The sequence below is a fragment of the Ochotona princeps genome, chromosome 3 (genome assembly GCF_030435755.1).
Source record: "Ochotona princeps isolate mOchPri1 chromosome 3, mOchPri1.hap1, whole genome shotgun sequence".
Classification (NCBI taxonomy): Eukaryota; Metazoa; Chordata; class Mammalia; order Lagomorpha; family Ochotonidae; genus Ochotona; species Ochotona princeps.
This window is the reverse complement of record NC_080834.1, coordinates 30,327,552-30,342,543: the sequence shown is the minus strand read 5'-3', so window position 1 is coordinate 30,342,543 and position 14,992 is coordinate 30,327,552. Positions and strand designations below refer to the sequence as shown.

The 14,992-nt window shown below is 46.0% G+C and overlaps 1 protein-coding gene across 1 annotated transcript in view; it reads right to left on the bottom strand.

Annotated features, from left to right (window-relative positions):
* Positions 1 to 14,992, bottom strand: part of KCNJ6 (potassium inwardly rectifying channel subfamily J member 6) — a 253,462-nt gene that overhangs the window by 160,766 nt on the left and 77,704 nt on the right. Inside the window, exon 2 of the mRNA XM_058661627.1 lies at positions 12,176 to 12,228. Within this exon, the coding sequence (XP_058517610.1) occupies positions 12,176 to 12,200 (25 nt within the window). The 5' untranslated portion in view covers positions 12,201 to 12,228. The remainder of the gene's footprint in view (positions 1 to 12,175; positions 12,229 to 14,992) is intronic.

The following is a 14,992-nucleotide window of genomic DNA, read 5'->3' as shown; positions in this document are numbered from 1 at the left end:
AGAGGAAGGTTGAGTCTGTGGGTGTACTCCACTCAGCTGGAATTTTATGAACTTCCCTGTGATGGCTCTTGTCCTGTCCAAAACGGTGTCCAACATTTTCTGCCAGCCCTGGGAACTGGCCTGCTTCTCTGTCACTTCCCCACCGGTCCATGGTGCCTACTGATAAATGCTTATGGATTGCTTGGGTTGTTGCGATTTAGGTGTAAAAACTTTCAGATGGTTTTTAAAGTGGTACAGGAGGGAGTTGTGTAAAATGACTCTGAGAAACACAAGTCTTGATTTACTCAGAGAACTGGTATCTTCCTTGATAATCATAGAGACAAATTCACAAATGCAATTGGACATAATGGAGAAAGGACCCTGAGGGAGAGTCTGGGATGCTTCCTAACTGTTTCTCCTGTGAAACTAAGGAAAGGAGATGAGGCAGAGGCACAGTGGGAGAGGATCCTGGATGTTGTTTTTTCTAGACTTCTCTCCCTTGCCATTGTCTTTTTTCCCTCAAGATTTATTTTATTTATTTACAAAGAAGAGTTAGAGAGGGTGAGAGAGAGCGCGAGCGCTGGGGAGAGAAAATCATCTGTTGTTTCACTCCCAAATGGCCATAGTGGCCAGGATTCTGGCTGAGACCAGGAGCCAGGAGCTTCATGCAGGTCTCCCACGTGGGTGCAGGGGTCCAAGCACTTGGACCATCCTCTGCTGCTTTCTCAGCTACATTAGCAGAGAACTGAATTAGAATAATCAGGGCTTGAACTGGTGCTCACAAGGAGTGCCAGTGCTACAGGCAGTGACTTAATCCATACACTACAATGCTGGACCATCTCCATTGCCTTAGGGAGGGTGGGCCTGTTGGAGATGACCGGCATTGAAAGCACTCAGCAACATGAAAGGCAGGATGATATTGTAAGGGGTTACTTGGGAGTTACAGCCCACTGTTCCCTTGGTTCTTCACTGGGACACTTCTTGCTGAGGACAGGAGCAAGAATCTCAACTAAATAAGCCCTACTATGGGTAGGGTTAGGGTTAGGAAAAAAATCCCTAGCCACCAAAAGGGAATTCTGATTGACTTGGATTTAACTTCCAGAAATGTGGCTTTATCTCTTTTGATTCTGCAGCTGGACCACATATGTCCAGGAGGTATATATCCCCAAAACTTGCACATGCTCCAGAGAGATGTCTGGCACCGAGCAGGAAGTGTGTAAATGTTGAGTTGAAAAGATCACTGGATGTTAGCAAGCAAAACCATAGGTAGACTCTTCAGTAATGATTGCAGTTCCAGGGTGAGGGTCAGGATTATTTGTCCGAACAAAGTTACTTCAGAAGACAAGTGCCACATATTACAATTCCCAAGGCAGTAAAATCAGTCAACAACAATTGCTTAAGACCTATTGCAAACTGCTGAAATTATAGAGCCACACTAGAACTCCTGGGTCTTTAAGACAGAGAGTATTTTATAAAGTGACATGACTTGACAATATGAGTATTCTTATATGGACTTGATAATAGTTGGTAAAATGTGGTGTGGGAGAAAACGATGTTTCTTTTCAAAATTTTGTTTTGAGTACCTGATGTGTAATGGTTGCTATGTTAAATATTTTAGATGCATTATATGTTAGCATTTCATATATAAATATGTATCTAATGTGTGTGCTAGCTTTCAATGTACCTACTCGTTTATACACACACACATCTACTCAAATGCAATTACTAACACACTGTTATATACATAAAAATGCCTATTAGCTTGTCTGCACGTAGCTGTTAGCCTTTTGTGTATCAGTTGTAATGCTCAGTTGCAGAAACTTAGAGAAGGGGGATTAAATGATTTACCTGCAGCCTCACAGGTGGAAGACAAGCTAGTAGCAGTAAGACCCAGTCCTGGCTGTGTTTTAAGTTCATTCTAATGTGCTTCATGTGACAAGGGCTACACCCAGCGCTTATTATGTCTGATTCCAGGCAGGGGAGCTATATTCAGGAGTAGTATTTACACACCAAGACCCCATCCCCTCAGAGCTGGAAACTTAACAACTTGTGAGAAAGGGCATATCCTCGCAGAAAAGCACAGCACAAATGCCACAGCTATGATTTCACTGCATCCACAAGGTTTTTCCTTCTGAGGGCAGCCATTCTGGGAGGTGACTGTTCTGCCTGCTTCCCGCCTGCCCCAGCACTTGATGCCCCATAGATTTCCCTTCCCAGACAAATTCAGGGAGCTTGTGGGCTGGTTCAGCTGACAGGCGTCCTCAAGAGGGAGAGGGGGCTGGAAGTGGGGGTGCAGAGCAGCCTTGTGCAAGCAAAACAGAGGGTGACAGACTGCTTAAGAAAACTGCCTAAAGATTAGATTTGTTCCCTTTGGCTGGGTTAGAACGTGAGACCCGAGGCTGTAGCATGTAAAATGCTCATTCCTTTAGCTAGAAGTTTGTGAGCAGGTGCCTCCCCAGAGTGGGAAAACACCCCTGGCTGTGTTATGGCAGACCTCTCCCTCTCCACCTGTGCAGCTGCTTTCTAGGGGAGCCCGAACCTTCGGAAGCCAGCATGCTCAGCTGCTTCCTGCACAAAGCTACACCTGAGCTCGGCACGTGCTTCTCAACTCCACTGCTGGGCACTGGCTGTCTGTGCCAACTTCCTTTCTCAAGAATCTGTCTCAGGGCATGGACCCTGTAGGGATGTTTGTTTGCAATCCTACCCTGCCAAGCCCTGCTCTTGGAGGGTGCAGAGGAATGCTTGGCACTGCAATGCCAGTCGTAGGCCTGAAGTGCCTATGCCACCCAGCAGACACCTTCCTGCCCGCCCTCTGCCTTGCCTTGGTGAAGCCTGTTGTGCCAGAGTTAGATGCCAGCTGGGGGAGGGACAGAGCTGAGGGAGGGGGCGGGGAAGATAGTGTGTACCCAGTGGCAGGTTGTGGGAGGCAGCTTAGAGCCAGGTGGCAGTCTGTGGAGGAGGGAAGGGAGGACGGTGAGATGGGTGGCAGTGGGTGGGAGGAGGCAGGGAAAGCGTGGAGAGAGCATGAGGTAGCAGGGTTTAAAAATGTGTTTGTTTACTTTTTCCTTTGGATTGGAGCAAAGGCAAGTAGGGGTGGGGGTGGCTCCTGTTCTCTCTGGGAACTGGTTCTTGATTTGGATCGGAGGCAGAAACCAGGGCTCCTAGTGTCCCCTGGGAAACCTCTACTGGCTTGGAAAGAGGGCTGAGGGGCTGGGAGCACAGCTGTTGGTGGGTGCTGAGGAGGGTTTAGGAGCCAGTGGGTCCTGGCGGGTGCTGGTTGTAACATGGCTGGGGCTTGCAGGCTTGGGTTTGCCAAACTGGGTTGGTAGCAAGGTGACTCATTCTAGTTGTCTTGACCACAAATGTCTTTCCTGAAGGCAGTGGAACATGAAAGAAGATCCAAGTCCTGGCAATCCCCAAGGACAAAGAAGCAAATTGCAACCCAATGCCCCATGGAGAGCCTCGTCCATGACCTTCATGGGCCTGCGATGGGGCACCTGGGGCAGGGGTAGCAGGCTGGGAGGCTGCCCCAGAACTTGGCTTTACAGGCCTGATGGCCCAGAAATTGCTGGTGAAGTGAGAGGCGACGATTCCAGGGATGTCAGACAAAGTCATAGGGCAGGTCCTAAAAGCTGCTGATTTGGAGAGAGCGACACTGGTTCCAGCTTCCAGCAGACAGTAGCAGCTGTTTCAGAATCTGCCTGCCCCATCCCCGTGCGAGTCTCCTGCCTCCATCAGTTCCTGAATTCATGGAACTTCCCTCTCCCCTTGAACATCATCACCTTGGAAAAACCACGTACTCTTTCACAGCCTCAATTGCATCATCAATAAAACAAAAATACTAATAGTTTGGTTGTCTTTGCAGTCAGGCAGCTCAGCAGACAGGTGCTCCCGAGGGCCCTCAGGAGTGGTTCAGGTTGGCCATTTTCCTATTAAGCATTAAACAAACAGAGCAGGGCAGGTGTAATGGGGCTGATAATGGAAGCTGCAGGTTTTGGGAGGGTCTGAGAGTGCCTTGCAAGCTCCAGAGGAAGACATGACTGTGGCTGCTTCTCTCTTAATCCCACTTTCATCCAAAGTGATGATTTCTCAGTGTCTCACCTTCAGGCGACTTTGCTCCTCAGAGCAAACTTGGCAATGCTCAAAGACATCCAATTGTCACAGCTGGAGGAGTTTGCTACGAGCATCTGGTGGGCTAAGGTCAAGGAGGATGGTGTTCAGCATCCTACAGCAAAGAGGACGTCTCAGGATTGTCCACCTCCACATGTCAGGGGTACCCACACTAAGAAGCTTCCATCAGGAGCTTCCTGGTGTCAGAGAGGTGGAAGGGAGGTCACAAAGGTGAGTATCTCACAGGCCAAGTCGGGGACATGTCCCAAGGGAGGGTCATTGGGATCTTCAAGCGATGACAGAAGGAAGATGGGGAAGAACTTGGTGTCAGGTACAATGAGCCTGGCAGGCACGCAGGCATTTTGCTGCTCTGTGCACCCGTAGATGTGGCTACCAGTAGACTCCTGGAGCCACACGAGGGTTCAGGAGATGGCAAGGGAGGAGGGGTTCATAGTCTTATCTGGAGCTGGCCGTGAGGTAAAGGTCCCAGCAGGAGAATGCAGAACATGGAGACACAGCAGCAAGAATGTGCCCACTGCGAGGGACATGAGAGAAGACTGGGTGACCAGACAGGGTAGGAAGCCTGCTTGCATGGAGATATGATCCAGGCACTCAACTGCATGAGAGTTATTGTCCATTTCAGCTACAGTGACCTCTGGGCCAGGGTCACTAATTGCAACTGCATAAGCCTGCAACCTCAACTACACAGCCATTATCCTTGTGTAGGTTTGTGTGGGTCTCCAAGTGAAAAAGGAGCAGCCTGGAGCCTATGCTCTGCCATAGGGGGTTGAACCACAGCTTGCAGCACTGGCATTCCATATGGGTGCCGGTTCTAGTCCAGGTTGTTCTATTTTTGATCCAGCTTCCTGATATGCACCTGGGCAAGCAGCAGAAGATGGCTCAAGGCCTTGGACTCCTGCCACCCACATGGGAGACCCAGAAGAAGTTCCTTGCTTCTGGCTTCTGCCTGATTCAATGCCAGCCACTGTGGCTGTTCGGGGAGTGATCCAACCAATGGGAAATTTCTCTCTCTCTCTGCCTTTCAAATAAATTAATCTTTATGGGAAAAATAGAAAAGTAAGCAACTTTGCAGAGGGTCCAAGCGAGAATCCACCTTGGGCTTCCAGACCTAACTGGAAAACACAGGTAACCTATGTGAATGGTTTCTTCTGTTGATACCTGTGCCTGAAAATCAAAATCAAAACTTACATGCAGGCCAGCACGTACATCAGTTCGGCTGCCAGGGCACCGAGGCCTGTAGCTCCCCTGAATCGGCAGCTCATCCACATGCACTTTTAGCCAGAAAGGAGGGAAGCTATCTAGAAAGCCTTGGAGAGATGAGGTCACAATGACACATGCTCACTATGGAGGAGGAAGGCAAAGAAGAGACGAATGACAGGGACAGCAGGGGACTATAAAGCTATGCAGCCAGGAGGAACTGAGGGACATGGGGCCCTGGCCGTGAGGGTCTGAGTTTTCCTGCTGAAGGGCCCTGTGGCCCCAGTCGGTAACTCTGTAAGACTGGCTGCTCACAGCTCACTTACATAAAAGTCACAAAGGACCTGCCAGGGTTACAAGCATGACGCAGACTTGAGTGATCAGAAGGGGCAGAGTCCGTTGTGCTTTCCTCTGTGGGAGGATGTGTGGGCAGTGTTAACATCCTGCACTTGTCCCAGAGATCCTGGCCATCCAGTGTGACATTTTCTCCCAGCAGTAGAAGATGGGGGGTGGAAGAGCTTAGCAAGCAGGATGGACCCAATGGGTTCAATACAAAAAGGAAACATTTTCCCCTCCATTTTCTCATTGTCAGGAGTTCTGAGGTCACAAGACAAACGGATTGAGATCCAGAAATTTGACATCTGGAGCTGCTGTAGTGGACTATGGGCTAAACTACCAGTTGCCATGTTGGCATCACATATGGGTGCCAGTTCATGTCCTGGTTGCTCCACTTCTGATCCACCTCCCTGCCACTGCACCCTGGGGAAGTAGTGCAGGATGGCCCAAAGTCTTAGGTTTTCTTCATTCGTCTACATGGGAGACCCAGAAGAAGCACCTGGCTTCTAACTTCAACTTGGCCCAACCCTGGCCTTTGCAACCATTTGGTGAGCCAGCAGATGGAATCTCTCTCTCTCTCTCTGCAAATCTGCTTTTGCAATCAATAGCCCCCACACAAGCCAGAAATCCATACTCTCATTTTTCTCAGGTTCCTAGCCTCAGTTGTTGAAACCCCACCTCTCTCCCAGCAGTGAGGTGTTTTTGAACTGCATCCAACTCTCATGGATACTAGGGTTTCCCTGTGCCCCTGTAGCCACAGTGTCCCCAGTCCCTGCCTCAATTTCCCTTGCTCAACTGCATATCAGCAGGTTGCCCTTTCAACTAACTTGCAGAGGGACTTGACTAACCGGGTTCAGCTGGCAGCCAGGACATTCAGGAGGAGGGAGGATCCAGGCCTTCCTATCCTCCTCTTCTTGGCCTCTGGAGCACTCTCCTACAGTGATCCAATCTCATTGTGGCTCCAGTGTCCATCAAACAGGGCAAGGGCAGTGGCAAGTGACCCTGCCACTGCCCTTGAGTGGCTATGTCCCTGACCGGGGGCTGCCTTCCGAGCTCTTTCAGTGTTGCAGTGCAGTTCTCTGGCCTAGCCTGGCCAGCCTCCTTCTGCCCAGTACAGGGTAGAATTGTGTCCCTCCACACTGCAAGTTACGTGTGGCTATTGGTTTCTTTGGCTGCCTCAAGCAGAGTGACCTGTGCCACTCTGTATGCAGTTTTAAGATGCTGTGTCAATGTGCTACCTCCTGCATCTTTTGTGACAGGTGGAGATGGAGACATCGACTGTAGGGGTCTCTGTGCTGTGTCCCAGTGTGCCCGGGAGATGACTGCCCAGGGTTCTCGAGTGGCCTGTGTACGTGTGTGCATTATATGTGAGGTGCTGCTAAGACTGCAGCATGGCTTAGCTTCGCAGTGCTGATGCACCCACAACTGCCCCATGTGGAGTAGTAGGGGATCCTTTCCTTGAGGCATGTTGACTATGCACCAAACCTGGCCCCAAACCATGCAGGTCAGTCCCTCCCATGTACCATTGCTGAACTCAGTACATTCAAGTCCGAGACCAGTGTGGAGCTCGTGGAAGCTTTGGCCAGGCCCTCCTCTAAGCTCATTGTATATGCAGTTTCCATCTCCAGAACCTTCTTCCTCCTCCACCAAATCCTTCTGGTCATTTAATCTGTAGTGCATTTCAGGTCCTCCATCATGTGGCCCCACAGTCTCCTGGCTCATCTGCGTTCCTAGCTACTGCTTCCTGGCTCCTACTTCCCTTTCCCCAGCCTGTGATCGGCCCCTGATGCATAAGGGTGAAGGGGCTGCTCGAAAATGGTTAGTCACTTACACACCACGAGTGCTGCCTCAAACCCACAAGAAAACCCAAGCTGCTCATTGTCCATTTAGGACTGGACCCTTCCCAGTAGCCCCTCATAAATGACTGATGCTTTGCTCTTTCTCATCTCCGTCTTTCCTGGGCTGTGTCCCTGCCTGGCAATAATGTTGCCATCAGCGGCTTGGCACAGAACCCTGCTTGCCTGTGGGGACAGGCTACATGCGGCAATGACTGCTCAGCTGCTGCCGCGAGAGCGTGTTTCCCAGCTTTAGCTCTTTCTTCTCTCTCCCCAGCAGCCCCCAAATACTGCACAGTGGTGCAGGCTGGGACTTGCCTTCCTCTCTTTCTACCCCTCCACAATACTGGAGTTATAATAGCCACTCCATACAAGAGCGAATAAATGATTAAAAAGCACTTCGCTTTAATAGAGCTAATTTAATGTGCAATGATTGTAATTGGTTCTCGTTCCTCATTTCACTTGACACCAAAATTTCACATCTGGGTAAAGTCTGAGCTGTGTCTTGAAACGTAGGAGGGATTCCCTGTGTTTTAAAGCAGACGGCCACGACCACCACAGGCCTCAGAGAAGGGGCCTTCCTTTGGGGTAGGAAAGGAACCACGCACTCTCCCTGGCCGCATGGGATTCACCCTTGGGCTTGCAGGCTAGAGCTGCAGCTCTGCCACCTGTTCGCAAGTGAGACTGGGGAGGGCTGCTCTTTTCCACACAGGTGTGTCTCACTGAGATGTTAGCGTGTACTGTGCAGGAGGGAACAGCTGGGGTACCACAGCTGGTGAGGGGTGCTACAGAGGGTGCAGCGACTTCAACGAAGCTGTGGCTGCCTGAAGTCTGCGGCCAGTGTGCTCCAGAGGCCAGCAAGATGGAAAGAGGAAGAGCCAGTCCAGTGGCTACAATATTTGCAGCATGACAGCCCCCACCTACTGATGCAGTGAGACTTAGCTCTCCTGTGACTGAGACAGGGAAATAGACAAAGTGTGAAGTCCAAGACATGAGCAGAACACAATTGGGCCAGGAGAGGAACCAGTAGCCTGGAGTGATGGTGCTAAATCGCAACCCAGTTACCATGCCCAGGGCGGGATAACCCCGCTGCAATGTCGAGGCTTAATGGAACCGCGTGTTGAGATTTGCTAGATTCTAAAAGGCGTGCTTCCAGGAGCTCTGGGGTGGATGTGGGGTGACACAGCAGCACCTAAGACATTCATGTAAGAACAATCTGCAAAGGTATCCAGGAAGGGGGCCATGGCTCCAGAACCCCCTGCTGTTGGCATGACTGCGGATGGCTCCAGCTTGTCACAGCCTGACTCAGATCCCAGGGCTCAGGACAGAGCCTGTGCCAGCATCACCTCTGCGGATAGATGTCTGTGTGTGGACAGGGCTGGGAACTCCTCTGGGGCCAGGCTTTCAGTTTGGTTTCTGTCAGTCAGGGGAGTGATGGTTTCCGTCTGGCAAACACAGAACGACTTTCCTCCAGGGTGGATTTTCTGGCTGCCCCAATTGGAACAGGGTGTCTAGTGGCCAAAGTATGAAAATATCCACGTTGAAGTTGCAAATAGAGATTAACATTTCAAAGGGCAGTGCCAAGAAATCAATGGCCTTTGAAAGGTTGCAAGTCCACGGGGGTTAACGCCAAGCGTGTTGTTTGCTCGTTAGCAGACTTGGTGGAATCTTTCTCTATTTGTGATGCTCTGTCTCTCTTTGGTCTGTTTGCCCCTGACCCTTGTGATTCTCCTCCCGTTGAAGCATTCTTGGTGCCTTTTTCACATATATGAAAACAATATATATACACACACATATAAAATCATGTATATAAATATTTACACATACATAATTATATGTGTAGTTTTTATCCCTAGTAATTTTTCTTAGAAGTACTTTGGCTTCTTCCACCTCCGTTTTCCCCCCTGCTTTTTCTGTAGTTTTTCTTTCCTTATCATACACCTCCTCATTTCAACAACGGGGCATAAAATCTACAGGGCAGTTTCAACAAGGAATTGCTGTGAAAACTCTGGAAATCGATGCAACTTGTTTATAAGGTGCATCTTCTTGAGCTTGGGAAAGAGCCCTAGTACATGTGGATTTCCAGATTTAGTTGCACCAAAACAATCTTTTAATTCCATTTCTGTGAACTTTTAAGGTATTCCGTCAAGAGTGTCTTTAATGTATTCAAGAAAGTTGTTTTTAATTGAGCAGTTAGACAGCTCTTGGTTGCTTTTTTGAGGTGGTTGATGAATGTCTCACAATGGACACAAATACTCCTCACCCTAGAAGGTCAAGGAGATGCCCTGAATCCTCTATAGGGGATTGCTTTGACCGTCCACAGCACTTGGATACGCACAGTGAAACAAGGAGAGCTACTATCCAGTTCCAGTTAAACATAGAGTTGTTCTGGTAACCAGATGGCTTCTGCTTGGCAGCTTACCAAGCCAAGTGCTGACTGCTCTAGAAGCCTATTCAAAGCACCATGTCCTGGGCTTTCACGCTTGTGTTTAGGTCCTTTGGCTCCACTGGCCATGGATTTGATGTTTCTATCCATTGTAGGGTAATTCTGTTAATATTTTGTTCAGCCCAATTCATCAGTTCTATTTATAGAATTGTATATGTATTTCCTTGAGGATTTTTTCTAAATAGAATGGCTCATGTAGTCGTATAATTCATTATAAATGAATTTAATTTTAATGAATCATTTTAACAAATTAATTTTAATGAAATATAAGTTGGACCCCACGAGTAGTATTTCATAGCACTGGCAAGAGGTACAGCATTCCCCACACACTGACCCCTTGTAAGGGTTAATGAACTGCTATGTATGGTGTGATCCAAAGTTCTATTCTCAAATTTTATATATACTTACAAATTGAATCTATCTATGGACTTTCTTTTCCTATAAAGACAAAACAACTTAGAAGAATAGCTATACTCATTTGTCTACACAAAGATTTTGAATTTAGTTTTGACACTGACCTCTCTTTTAAGACAATGGATTTATAAGTCAAAGACTTTAACAGCAGAGCAAAATCCAAAAGAGAACAAACAACTCAGTAATCAGAGGAAGAGCTCCCACACGAATGCATCTAAGAGGCAGGAAAAATAGCTTTGTCAGAAACAGTGCCCATTGCAATACCTGCAATGTTTTACAGTTGGATGGGCTAAAAAAATAATATTCACTCAACCAGAAGATCAGTTTCTAACAGAAGGATGCCTTGGTCTCACAGGTGTTGTACAACACTATCTGGCTCAATTTACTCCTACGCTTAGGACTCAGTTTACTGAGTATTATGCTAGTCTTTATGCTGCTGTTTTTCTTCTGTCACTCAGGGACCTGTGAGGGCGTTTGTGCTGTTGGCCCCGGGCACAAGTTAGGATGAAATGCGTGCATTTCTGTGGAGCACCCATCAGTTGATGTCGACCACGACCTTACTTTGTGCATGGATAACACAGTCTCCGTCCTTTAACAGGTCACCGGCAGCCTCACTATTTGACGTGAGGTCTCAGAACAACACTTCCAATGGCTTTGAGATGTTTTCACTTATGGAAAAGCAGTTTTGGGTTTCTTAAACCAAGCAGTAAATTCTTTTAATCGGTTTCAGTCGCAAGACTAGAGGTAGAAAAGAAAGATAGAGCAGACAGCACGGTGGGAGACGGTCCAGAAATAAGTGCAGAAGAGAGAGTTTTGAGTCCTGAAGTTATTTTTTTTTTAACTGTTCCTTTTGAGCCATCATTTAGCATACAGTCAGGACTGACGGGAAATCACATAGAAGTTTTGGGCTTAGACATTAAGGGAATGTGATGTATGGAACATGGAGAAGGGAAAATACTGAGGATGAAGACTCACTGGTGGTATTACAGAGAATTGCTTGAATTCAGCAGTCTCCTGATTTGGGAAATGATAGAATGAGGATGCAAGCATGGAGTTAAATGCTGGAATGATGAATGGTTAATTCTGCAGACTAAATTTAATAAGGTGTTCACAGCCTTGACGGTGATGCAGATTTGTCTGTAAACCTCCCATAAGTTCACACATGAAATCTATCACCAGGAGCAATGCAGGTAGTTCAAGGAAGGCATGCGCATTGTCTGCTTCTTCCTTATCTACACTGTCTTTAATATTCAAACGTCAACAGAAGAAATTGCATTTCTCATTTGTAGGAGGATTTATTATAATTAAATCCCCTTTCCTATTAAAAATGCATTGTGCATCCTGTTTATGCAGCTTAAGAGCTTAGAGCATTATAACACTGATTCAGGACATAAATCATCTCAAGCTCCTTACATCTCAAGTACTCATTTTTTAAGTTTGGTTTGAAATTTCCTGACAACATCTGGAAGTTTCAACAATGGTTCATCATTCATTTCTCCCTTTAGATTGTTTGGTCCCTGGGACATGTGCACAGAAAACCTGACATTCGCTAATTTCCCTAAAGTTCAAATGGAAACGACTATGGGCTCCACATCCACTGCCCTGCTACAAACAAGATTAAGTTCTGTTCTTCATCTCCAAACCTTGAGAAACAGCTTGAGTGGAACATTTGACCTCAAGCAAGATGAATTTTGCATAATGTGTAACATAACATCCACACAGACCTTGCTTATTACAAGGCAGCAGACAAGGCAGGCAACCACGAGCAGGTGTGATCCCGTACAATTCCATGTTTTCCCGTCAAACCGAAATAGTCAGGAAATGACAGATTACTCACTCATGGATTCCGTCAACTTGGCCATTGCTGTAGCTCCTCTGCGTGCTTTTTTTCTGGAGGTGAGAAGAAAAGACAATTATACAACAGGAATTAGCAATGAACTGGCTGTTAGCTTTCCCTCCCTCTGCCCCTCGCTTCCCTTTCTGAGGGCAGAATTCTAACATCTGTGATAAAACGAATGAGAACACTCTCCCATTAACGTCCTATCACCAATCAATGACTAAGAAGAGATTCTGGAACAGTAACACACTTTCCATTACTCTTGGAAATGTGCCTCCTTCATAGTGATCTTGGATACATATGATGGGTGACGCACGACCAATTTTTCAAAACCTCTTTGACACTGGGTTTTTGACATCCCTGTGCCAACTTTCATGCTATTTTCCCTACTTGAAGCTTTTTGGTATTTTTGGAGCTGATATTTTTACAGTCATTTGATTCCTTTTTCCCCCCAGAACACTAAACAAGCTTTATACATCTCTCTTGATCTCACTTTCTTGGGTTCTTGAAATCTTCTGAAGATTATCACTTTTGATGGGTTTTATAACCTTATCTATTTTGGGTGGCAAACATTTCTGCTTCAAGTGCGATATAGAATATAACCCATTGAGCCTGAGAGATAGAATGATACATACAGGATTTGATTCTTTCCTTATTAAATATGACTTTGGAGCTATTAAGAATAATGCTCGGGCCCAGCGTGGTAACCTATTGGCTAAAGTTCTCGCCTTGCATGTGCCAGGATCCCAAATGGACACCAGTTATAATCTTGGTGGTCCCACTTCCCATCAAGTTCTCTGATTGTGGCTTGTACCTGCGTGGGAGACCTGGAAGAAGCTCCTGGCTCCTGGCTTAGATTGGCTCAGCTCCGGCTGTTGATCTTCCTCTCTGTCTCTCCTCCTCTCTGTATATCTTATTTTCCAATAAAAATAAGTAAATCCTAACAACAACAACAAAAAGAATAATGGTCACCTCTACTGAAAAGATCTTCTTAAATTTTGGGGGTGTTTTTAGCTTCCTTGAGTTTCTATGATATATAGCTTCTGAAATGTTTGTCACTATTATTTTGCTTTTTGCAGCTTTATTTTACTGATCATAAAAGCAATCAGAAATGCAAAAGCATGCTATTCTCATAATGCTGCCCTTGGAAGAAACTACTGTGAATGTATTAGTGAGCTGCTTTCTAAGCTGTATTTACAGATATGGAAATAAGACACCATTGTTATAGACATTTATATTATACCCACAATGCTGCAAGGCATTTTTTCACATAATACTGCATCACACACCTTTTTGTGTCATTAAAGAATGAAACTGTGTTATCATTTTCAGTGGTCTTATGGTGTGTTCATCAAGGATTTTATCATAAATACTTAGCCAGATCCCGTTTAATTTATTTACAGCTTTCATGGTTTTATTAAACATCTTAATCAGTGTGCTTGAACTCACATCTTCATGTTCTTGTCCTGTTAACTGAGGATAAGCCTAAGGTGAGATGCGACTTGGTCAAATGGTAAAAACAGAAAAAATGTTGGCATGTATTACTCAATTGCTCCCCCATAAAGGTTGGATTTGACATGGTTTAAGAGTGCTCATTTCCTTACTTTACTAATGACATTAACATCTTCTCCCCCTTTCCCCTCGTCCCCATTCCCTGCCTTTATTTGAATAAAGTAACTGATGTTGTGGTGTAACCAATTGAGCCACTGCCTGAAGTGCCAGCTTTCCACATGAGAATTAGTTCAAATTCCACCTGCTCTGCTTCTGATCCAGTTTCCTGCTAATGCACCCAGAAAAGCAGAAGTTGGACCAACTGCTTGGATCCCTGGCACCCACATGGCAGACCTGGATAGAGTTCCAGGCTCCCAGTTTTGGCCTGGCCCAGTGCTGGTCAGTGTAACCATTTGGGGAGTAAATTAGTGGATGGAAGAGCTTTCTCTTTCTCTCTCTGTCACTATGTCTTGCAAATACATAAATAAATCTTAGAAAATAATACCTAATAGCTTATTTCTGTATGTTTTTGAGCAATATTATGAGATTTTACAAATTCATTTTCAGGATTTTCATCAGTCTTTTCTTCATATTCTAACATTGATGTACAGTCTTCCTTTTTGGGGAGTATGGCAGTAAAGATAGAGAATAAATCTATAGAAATGAAACAGTCACTTGGAGATTTGGTATTTTAGCATTCGTTTATACTCTTGTGAAATGTGGTCTTTATAGGGAACTTGTTCAAAGTTATGATTTGGAATAAATTATGCAGTGGATTAAAAATTTTTATTAGCAAAACTATGAAGGAAGGGGAGCGGGGCAAAGAATGGAGGAGCAGGCGGTGAGGAAAATGGGGTTTTCTTCATGAACTGTGCCCGCAGAATGCATAAAAACTGTTCTCTTTATATTAATAAAAGTGAAAAATAAAATGAAAACAAAAATGTTTGAAAAATAGCATCTTGTCATTTTACACTGTCCTTTTTCTTCTGAATGCCATGGGGCCCCTCTCGGGGGTGTGGCCTTATTTACTGCTAGCTTTTCACCAAGAACGAGCGTTCCTGGAAGCCCAGGATGTAGGCTGTGTCTTCTCATGACCCCAGCAGTTGGAATGCACTGAGCTAGAGGACAATTAAGAAAACCACTCGCCATCCTGCTCATCGCATTTTCCCAAACCAAAAGGGTGTTTTACTGATAGTAAACAAATGAGTGTCTCACAAATCTTGATTTTCCCAAGTCTGGTCTTCATGTCAATGAAATCAGGACACTGCCTCTTACTTAAACCAGTAATTTTCTTTGAGAACTGAAGCTGCTATATAACTGGGACCT